Below are 10332 nucleotides of genomic sequence, written 5' to 3'. Positions count from 1 at the left end.
TCTTTACAAACACAAGAGATTCCTTCACTAATGTTAAAGTATCCAACCACAAAGGGCAACCATAAACTTTTTTGCTCTCAAAAGTGTGCTTGTGGGCTCTCTCTCACCAAATATGAGATAGTGACAAGATGAGTGATGTTTCACTGTGTATGTGACCCTACCTTTTTCAATTCAACTTCCATTATCATTAGGAAGCAAGAGAGAATTGAAATAAAACAAGCCCTAATAATTAAATTGCTGTATGTTATCAATGATGTTATTTGCAGTTGTAAAAAGATAAAACATTTCTCAAAAAGTTCTTTACAATATTACTCTATTATCTACAATTAATATGTTAAAATACATTAACTTAAGTCATACACACACTATTAATTTACAACCCTTTTTGATATATTATATTTCTAGGTAAAATCTTTAAAAAAAAACCTAAACTTTATGTTTTTTAAAGTAGTTATTATTAATTATTTTTTCGTCTTAATTATGCCTTAAATTCAATTGTTGGTGAAATCGATTTATCTCTACATAAAGATTTTTAACCTAATAACAATATATGTGTATGTGAGTATACCAATATTACTACATTAATCACTTTTAACTCTGAAATTTACACATTAACTTTCTTTTTTTCAGTTAATTTGTATTTTGGTAATAGTTTCTTACGACTATCAACATTGGCTAGTCTATTGCTAACCACAAAATGCAATCCCAAAAGCTAGAACTTGAGAACTCTAGTTAATGAGTAACATGAGCGATGTCAAATTACTAATGACGTAAATAGGCATTGGAAAAGATTTTAATCCTAGTATTGCTTTGGATACTCTATACATGACATATCTAGAACATGACATAGAGACTCCAAAAGTATCAACATCTACATGATACATCGTTTTCCTCCTTTTGCCTTGATTCAGATTTTTGTATTGATTTTGTAACATGAAGCCGCAATAGACATGATTATGTCTGCAACACTGCCAAGCAAAGTGGACAGAACTCACTTTCAGAAGAAAAAAAGTGAGCAGGACTAGAAGTGAGTTGAACCAACTCATTACCAGACCCATGTTTAGAAATTGCAAAGCTTTAATTAGGCATAATATTTGGAGGGGCCTTATAATCTAACCCAACTCGGGCAATCCTCATTCATTTTTCTGATTTTTTCTAACTTTTTGAGCTGCGAAATCTTTTTAGCAAATTTTATAATTAGTTTCAGAATTTTGCCCAATAAGTAATATATTTAATTCATTCAATCTAACTTCAAATAAAACCTAATCTTCTGCTATAGTATAACACTTTTATCAAATTAGTGATTTCTCTTGTTGAGACTTCTTTGATGCCTTTAATTCTAAAAATACCATGAATATCAAAATGCTCATCAAAAGTTAAACTTCTCAAACTAATACAATATTTTTTTGTATCATGGTTCATTAAGTCTTACGCTCTAAATCATGACTTGATGCTGTCATGATTAGTTAATTAGCACTCTCCTATTGCATATAACACAAGTGCACCATGCCAAAGCTTCCTCCTCTTCTACATTCAGTATACAATAAAGTAAGGAGGAAATCCGTATAAACATGGAAGTATATAGAAGTTGAGCTTTTTTATTACATATGTGGACCTTTGGATATATAAAGATAAGTGGAACGAAATGGAATGAGGTGAGATAAAATGGAAGGGAATAAGATGGAATTACTGCTCCATTGTTTGGTTCTATCTAATGTCTCCCAATTTGGGAGGAAAAAAAGAGGGGGAGATGGAATAGGATGCAATGTATTCTGAGGTTCCATTCCATTTGACATTAAACAATCCAAACAATGAAACATAATTCCATCCCACTTCATTTCATCAATCCAAACATAGCCGAAAAATAAAGCAAATGATTTACGTGTGCATGTGTCATTTGTTTCAGGAAAGGGTAACCAGCATCATGTTAAGCAAGCTTGTAATCAAGCATTCTTCATCACTGTCGTATTGTACCATCACACAGACGCCACAGCCCTGCTGTTCGTTTCTATTACCAGATGAGGGCTGCACCTATCAGGTGGAGCCAAATCGCTTTTTAAACAATTGGTGCCTCTTTGCTGGATCTTTTGGCTTGCTCTTGATTTGTCCTTTGTGACGCCCAGTACTGCAAAGGGAATAACGAAATCATGATCACAGATATGTGAGTTAGTATCTTAAGAACTCAAAAAGGCAATTCATACAACTTTAGATACACTAGCTCATAGCACACTTCATTTAATCAAGCAAGTAATGAGTAGGATAACAAACCTGTATTCCATGTAAACCATCCCTTTTGCACCTGACATTGCACTCATGGATCCTTGCGAACGACGAGCACTATTAAGGGCAATTTCATCTGTATCTTCATCTAGTTGTTCTAATCCAACTGCATCATCACCAGCACTCATTACCTGATGGATATACAGTCAGTCATTTCCCGACAAACAATGCAATTCATGTCAAAAGGGAATAAATCAATAGAGATGGAAACCTTTCCAAGAAGTGCTAATTGATCCTCAAGATGATGATAGCTCAAACTAGGTCCTTCATCAGATGGAGGCAAGCTGGTAATTACCTGTCAAGTATCATCAAAAGCTAAGAGTTTATTGATTGAAATCTTCACAGAACAGTTTTGCCGGTCAACATGCATTACAAATAATCGAGCTTGGCCCAGGGAATACTGGTACAACAGTTTTTCTACACTAATGAGTTCAACAAATTCAGTAATTGTGAACATTACATGGCATGCTTCTGGAGTACAATAATTAAACAAACAAGCAACCTGGTTATTATAGGCATAGGAAACATCACATACACCACTAGAAAGCTTAGCTTCATCCTGAAATACTTCAGCCCTTTACAACTTGCTTCCTAGTATATTTCAAAGACATACCATTTTGCTATAAAGCATACATTACCAAAAGAAAGCACAGCTCATCTCAAACTCTTAAAGTCAATTCTAAATAGACAACAAATCACTCATATCCAGTTTAACACATCAACAACTTGAAATACAGTAAAGTGAACACAAGATTAAAAAAAGTACCTTAAAGCTATAACCTTGATCAATTAAAAATTGTTGCCTCTTAGTTGAGTAATACATTTCCTGCAAACACAAGAAGAAGAAAATGCACATTACACCATATAAATACCTTGTATGATAAGCTCGGGTCATTGGATGCTTTTGGGGAATGATATTGTCTTAGTGGGAAACTCAAGAAAGGGATTAAATGGGAAGGTAGAAATGTGGAGATAAGTTTTAGAAGCATATGGCTTTCGTATAGGTCGAAGTAAAACGGAGAATATGGAGTATAAGTTTAGCAAGAAGCGGACACCCTACAATAGAGGTAAAAATTGGGAATCATAGCATACCACAAGTTACTAGATTTAGGTATTCTAGGTCAATCATACAAGATGATGGGGAAATTGAGGGAGATGTAAATCATAAGATTCAAGCGGGTTGGATGAAATGGTGGTGTATTTCGAGTGTCATATATGATAAAAATATACCACTCGTGCTTAAGGAGCACTACCAGCAATGTTATATGAGACTGAATGTTGGGTGGTAAAAAGTCAACATGAAAATAAACTTCATGTCACAAAGATGAGAATGTTGTCTTGGATGAATGGAAACACTAGACAATATAGGATTAGAAATGAATGTGAATTTGAGAGAAGTTTAGAGTAGCACATGTTCTAAAAAGGATGGTGGTGTTTCGCCTTAAGTGGTTTGGACATATGTGGAGGAGACTCTTAGAAGCCCCTGTAAGGAGCGTATATCAAATGAAGATTAGTCCAATCCCGAGAGAAAGAGGGAGGCCAAGAAAAACTATAGGCAAACATTTAAGAAAAACTTAGAAATCACTGATTTATCAATAAACATTATGGCGTCCTTCAATCCATGTAGCCAATCTCACCTAGTAGGATTAAGACTTGGTTGTTGTTCAAGACACGATCCATTGATTCAACAATATAAGACTGAGGCTAAAGTAAATGTATACCTGGGTATCAGTCGATACAAGGGAATAAAAAAATGCATTATACTCCTCTTTACCCCCAGCCATCCTGTCCTGGAGCTTTCCCTGTCATTTAATTGATTAAATTGCATATATCAGCATACTCATTCGCACAATGCATAAATGAGAGGCCATTGGCCACATCAATATACAAACACCAGAAAACACCCCACTTTCACAACCATTATTTTAAATGTAGCATTCAAATCTGTAGGGTGAGCAATACAGACAACAGTGATAAACAGTTCTTCCCTAAGAAGTAATATATTTAAGAAAATAAAATAATACTTGGGAAAAAATTAAAAAGGTGGTCCAGCACACGAGGCTCCCACCTAATGGGGTCTGAGGAGAGAAGATGCATGGAGCCTTACTACTGAAAGTGGAGATACTCGAGAAAATATATTAAAAATTAATAATGTGCATGATAAACATTCAGAAACTTACCTTTGCCCTAAGAATACGACCTAGACGTTGAGCTTCTTGACGCCTTGATCCAGCATGTGAAGAAATTTGAATTATCACATTTGCTTCAGGAATATCAATGGAGTTATCACCCACCTGAGAATATTAGAAAGGATGCTACAATTAGATCATCAGCTGTCACATTACTTACTAGGATATTAGCAGAGAATGGATCGTGAAATCAAATAGTATAAGCAGGAACTCTAAAGCGGACAAGTATGAAACACACTACATATTTTACAAACACAAGCTAACCAAACAAAACTCATGAAGATATATCCATTCAATCTTTTATATTCATGGATGTCAAGTTGCTATACGCCTATACCAGTATCAGCTTTCACATATCCATGCATAGTAAAGCAAATAAACCTTAAAATAAAACTAAGGTAAACAATAACAGATACCTTGGACAGAAAAACAGTGTTCACATCTTTGCTAGTTTTGAATGCTTGTAGAATTTTTGTCCTCTCAACATGGCTGCACAGAATGCACACATAAGAATTTCAGAATATAAGATGGAAAACAGCAGAAAGCAAACACAGTTCCAAAATAGTCAATATATGTCAACAGCACCTTGTAGCACCATATATCATTGGTTTGCGGAGTTTCATGGCATACTCAGTGAGAGCGAAAAGATTATCAGCAAAGACAATAATTTTATCACCACGTGCCCTTTCATGGTAATTTATGAGAAACTCACATGCTCTGAACTTATTTGGATTCATCACATAAAGTGCCTGCAAATGTGAAGATTGTCAAACTCAACCAGGAGGATTAAGAGTGAACTCAAGCACGTAAACTAGGAATAGTTGAGCAATTAAAAAATGGCGGCCCAATGCACAAGGCACCCACCTAGTTGAGCAATTAAAAGTTTAGATAAAAACATTTTTCAATCCATTACTAGTCAAATCAACCTTAACAAGAAATGTAATCTATATGAGAAAGAATAAATGTTTGGTGAAACCAAGACGTAATGATCAGTATGATTTCTATTATAGATCTATGGTGTCCCAATTGGCCTTACCTGTCTCTTCTTGGAGTTCTCTTTCTTCAAATACTCAGCGAAAAACTCTTTTGTCATTGGACACCATACTTCAGCACACTGTACATTTGCAATAAATCCACCTTTTACTAGATCTATCCAATTTGCCTCATAAAGCTTGGGACCAATGAGGAAGTTCAGATCTGTAATCCTTTCGTCCTCTCTAACAAGTGTGGCTGCAATATTAACAGTCAAGACCTCACTCCCAGCAGAAAAAAGGCTAAGGCCATAGTCCAGAGTGACATTAAAGGAACACAAAATGGCATACCTGTAAGCCCAAGTTTGCAGTGAGACTTAGTGATACTAATGACCTTACGAAACATATGGGCCGGAACAACATGCACCTGTTTATTGTGCCATGATAATATGCATAAGGAGGAACCTTAAAATTTCAGTCAAGAAGGACAACAAAAAATTTGCATGATTACCTCATCCATGAGGAGCAATCCCCATTCTCTGTTTCTTATTTCTTCAATGATCTTTTCAGATTCTTCAGACCGTTTACCACCAAAAGCAACCATATTATAGGTTGTCACAACAACTCCAGCATTACCACGGAATCTCTCTTTGCTATCAGATGTAAAACGACATATCTGTTCCTCTCGGATAGTTGACCATAGTTTAAACTGAAAAGCCCACTGATCCACGGAGACAGCATTTGTCGCCAAACAAAGACAACTCTTTTTTATCCGGCAAGCTGCAGAAACACCAACAAGGGACTTTCCAGCACCACAGGGTAGAACTATTATACCAGATCTTGCTCTACCTGAGAGGGTAGACAGCAAAATTGCACTCAAAATTCATTTATGCTTCAAATATGCATTTAAAAGTTGCATACACTAATGTTGCTCTAATCATTAAGAAAGGATTAAAACCTAACTACACCATAGATGTGTTATGCTTATGCAAATATCCTTAACATGAAGACTTAAATATAACTGGCAATGAGCCAAGCTGGCTGACGAGAAAAGCTTGGTTCACTAACAGGTCAATAACCTAGGCTCATGAACCGAGCTTTATACACACACAGCATATCATGTCAGAGGAACAAATCTTCACCATTAAATCTTACTTAAAGGGTCAATATTAGAACACAAACCTATCCTTTTCTTAAGTGGTCACGTGACCTTTAGGTGAGGTGCAGTCTTGAATACTTGATCATCTATGCATGGTTGTATCTTGTATGGCCAATATTCACTCCTCTCACAATAACACTTTTTGTATAATATGCATGTGTTAATGAGCTAGTTTGCTTATAGAGCTGACCTTGAGAAAGCAAAAAGATTACAAACTGAACTCAGCTAGCCAACCCATTGGTACTTGAAATAAGTTTCCAAGGTTACAAACTTAAAGAAATGGAAGGAATTTTATCGTTTTGTATATTGTTACAATGGTGAAATGGAGGTTTGGACATAAGATCTCTTGCAAATACCCAAACCCCTCACCACCACTAGTCCATTATTAGCAGCTTCTAATACAAATAAATGCAAAGGACCATTCATCCAAAGCTTGCCTACTTCTAAAACATGTTACGAAGTCTCAATTTTTCTTTTACTATAACAACAAAGTACCTTCCCAGTACTTCATAACTTAACAATGAGGCAGAAAATTATGTTCCTGGCCATATGCAAGACTGGAACAGTGTCTTTTTAGATCACGAGGCAAACAATCAAGAAGTGATTTTAATTGATTTATAATAAAAAATAATGGGTGCTCTAAATGGAACATGGTAAGAGGTCAGAGCAAACTCTAAGGGACACAAGGTCTTGCAAAAGTTGTCAACCACCTTACCATTTCCAAACATTTTACTAAGGCTCTTCTCTTGATATGGGCGTGGTTGTGCTTGAGGCTTTAGTTCCATGTCAAGGTCTGGATTCACCTGCAGCATTAATAGATTTATACTGCATGAGTGGGCTGGCAGATAAACAATTTTAATACCATAACCATAAATTTGCAAGATGTAACATAACTAAACATAGTGATTATAATCCTCAAAGTTTTTACTCACTGTATCATTTCTGAAGTCATACTCCTCCAACATGGGATAATTTAGTGCATTTGGCAAGCAGCGTTGCTTTACATTTTCAACCTGTATATAAATCATATAAAAATTTAAATAAAATACTCTGACATAAAGCAATTTCAATTGCAATTACTCTTACGATTTACAATCTAGTTTACTCCTCAACAAATCTCAAAAAATTTGCCTTGGACAATATTTCCTTATCTTATATGCTTCTTGTAGTTAAACTCATGGGATATTTTGGCACCTGATTTATTAAATATTAGTTAATTCTGCGATGCAACCTATGCACCCAGCAAGCGTGAACCCCCCCCAAAAAAAAAAGAGAGCAAAGATGAACTCATTTTGGCAAGAACTGGTCGTAGAAAAAAAGTAAAGGATATAACTTACAAGCACATTAAGTATTTACACTTATCTATTTGCCAATTAAAAGACCACACAGAACAACATCACAGCTTCAGCATAGAGAAATAAGAACATAGAATTAAAAAGAAAATTATGCAGATAATATTATCAGCTAGTTCTACCATACATATCCAAATTTTTCTTAAAATTCAATATAATTAACTTATACTCTTATTTTTAAGTCATGGATGACATCCAGCATAGTTTTCCATGAAAAAGACAGATCACTGATTCAATTTGTGGTCTCTGACATAGTCACATAGTAATATGATGCAAAATCAAAAACAAAGTTAATGGCATTGCAGAAAAATACTGCAATCTTTGTGAAAAGCTCACAACTACTTTACCTGAGAAGGATCAATTTCAAATGAATGAGCTTCTTTCTCTTCTGCAGCCGCTGCCACTTCTGCTCCATTTATCAACTCGTCGTGAGTGCCTGAAATTTCACCTACTGCTTTACTGATAGTAAATCCATCTTCGTTTGCACCCTAAACAAACAAACAGTGATATGCATTTTGAATTTCATTTGTATATGGGAAAGGGGTAGCAAAGAACTTATAAGTATCAGCCATTCAGAACATAACTAATTATGTACCCATAGCAAATGTAATATGTCTAATATTATTTATCTGGATATGAAAAAGACATTAAACAATAACTGTCAACCTAAGTCACCCAGAACGTGTTAAATAGGAATGTGATCACAAACCTCCGAAGTAATCCTTGATTGAGCTATAGTACCATCCCGCAGCAATGTCTTCAATACCTGCCAATTTTGTTATGACAAAGCACTTGAGATTATACCAATGAATTTGCAGTGATTGATAAGGACGGTACAATACACAAGGATAGAGACAGCATTATTTATATACCTCAGGAAACGGAGATTCAATAAAGTAGCGATTCTTCTTAAGCACAAGCTTCACTTTGCCATAATTTGCAGTAGAATCATGTATGAACTTAATCATGTCTTTGGGAAGCTTGGTCTTCGACAACTTGTTCAAAACAGCCACGATCGTTTCTGTTTCTAGACCAACAGAAACCGCAGCATAGAGTGAATGCGGAGTAAGATTGTACTCATGCATCGACTCTGGCCTATAAACCATCATCATCACACATAGCAAACACATAAGTACCAATCTAACAACTTGGCATACTATTGCAATGAATATATTAGATGTTTGTAGAAATTACAATGGCCTCCCCTAGGGTTTATAGCTTAATCACACTTGATATCACTCTTGTTACAAAAGTTATACTGACCCCTTGAGATTAAGTTATCACTAAACTGATTGTATTGAAACAAGAGTGATACCGAGTCTAATTAAGACAAATAACAAGGGAAATCAATGTAACCTTCCCTACAAGTTAAAAGGAAAGTAATTACCTGCAAACAGGTTCGGCGATAGCAATAAGAAAATCGTAAGCTTGCTTATACAAAGGAGAGAAAGTCTCCAGGAAAATGCGGCCATTGCCACAAGCCCACAAAGGGCGATTAGGGTGATCAGGTTTCAGCTCTAATTTGCTAAAATCTTTGGTTTTAGTATCTGTTTCACACAAATAAATAAATAAACCATGAATCCAATATCATATCTATTAATCCCAAAAAAACACTTCAATCTTAATTCAAAAATAATTAATGGTAAATTCATCAATAATGTTATTACCTTCACCGTCGTATCCATCATCACCTCCATAACCGTCGTCGTCATCCCCGAATCCTTTCCGGGAATCTTCCTGGTACAAACAATATAATGAGAGAAACAAACGCAAAATGAACAAGGAAAAAGAAATTGATAAATGCGTAAAGTGAACTAACGAATTTGGAGGATTTGAGCTTTTTGAAGGGTCGATTTTTGTCACCTGAAATATCAAATTGAAATTAAAATTTGCAAAATTGCATTGTTTGGTTTGATTTCATAGAATGGATTAGAGATTTGGAATGAATTGTAAGGTAAAGTACCGTGTCCCATGAATACAGAGAATAAGATTAGGGTATGATCTTTTTCCAAGTTTTGTTGTTTCTGATCAGTGAGAGATTAAAATATGCAGAATTAATGAAAAATTAGGACAAATGGAGCGAAACTACTTATTTATATATCCATTTGTTCCATTACTGTTTCCTCATTTGCATTCTAATTATGATTGGTAATTTCTGCAAAGTACATAGGGTCCACCCGCTGGCCCCTACTTATTGGACCGACGTAGAATGAAAATGTGTTTATTCGCTCTAAAATATTCATCCAATATGTCATATTTGTATACAAATATTTCAAGCGAGTAAAACGGGTAGCATATGAACATTATTGGAGAAAGTATTGAACATCAAATATGCAAATTTATACATATTTTATCAAATGTAGGAAAATGTGTTTCGTTTA

At 35.1% G+C, this 10332-nt stretch overlaps 1 protein-coding gene across 1 annotated transcript; it reads right to left on the bottom strand.

Moving 5' to 3' along the window:
- Window positions 1–1507: 1507 nt before the first annotated feature.
- Window positions 1508–10050, bottom strand: LOC109337372 (DNA repair helicase XPB1-like). Its single transcript, XM_019574338.1, has 20 exons — window positions 9915–10050; window positions 9771–9814; window positions 9619–9688; window positions 9339–9498; window positions 8824–9046; window positions 8661–8717; window positions 8299–8439; window positions 7532–7612; window positions 7315–7402; window positions 5952–6289; window positions 5792–5867; window positions 5506–5699; window positions 5055–5218; window positions 4886–4958; window positions 4461–4574; window positions 4002–4082; window positions 3047–3106; window positions 2492–2575; window positions 2269–2411; window positions 1508–2125 (listed from the first exon to the last, which is right to left on the bottom strand). Exons 1-20 carry the CDS (start codon window positions 9922–9924, stop codon window positions 2035–2037), a joined length of 2292 nt encoding a protein of 763 aa, XP_019429883.1. The 5' UTR covers window positions 9925–10050; the 3' UTR covers window positions 1508–2034.
- Window positions 10051–10332: the final 282 nt, after the last annotated feature.

The sequence above is a fragment of the Lupinus angustifolius genome, unplaced genomic scaffold (genome assembly GCF_001865875.1).
Source record: "Lupinus angustifolius cultivar Tanjil unplaced genomic scaffold, LupAngTanjil_v1.0 Scaffold_5_169, whole genome shotgun sequence".
NCBI lineage: Eukaryota > Viridiplantae > Streptophyta > Magnoliopsida > Fabales > Fabaceae > Lupinus > Lupinus angustifolius.
This window is presented reverse-complemented; position numbering and strand designations above follow the sequence as displayed.

Excerpts from the sequence above, each read along its gene's own strand:
- LOC109337372 (XM_019574338.1), bottom strand. Across the intron at positions 7,403-7,531 it reads ATGACTTCAGAAATGATACA|GTGAATCCAGACCTTGACAT; the intron begins GTGAGTAAAAAC and ends TTAATGCTGCAG. Across the intron at positions 3,107-4,001 it reads TTGTATCGACTGATACCCAG|GAAATGTATTACTCAACTAA; the intron begins GTATACATTTAC and ends TTGTGTTTGCAG.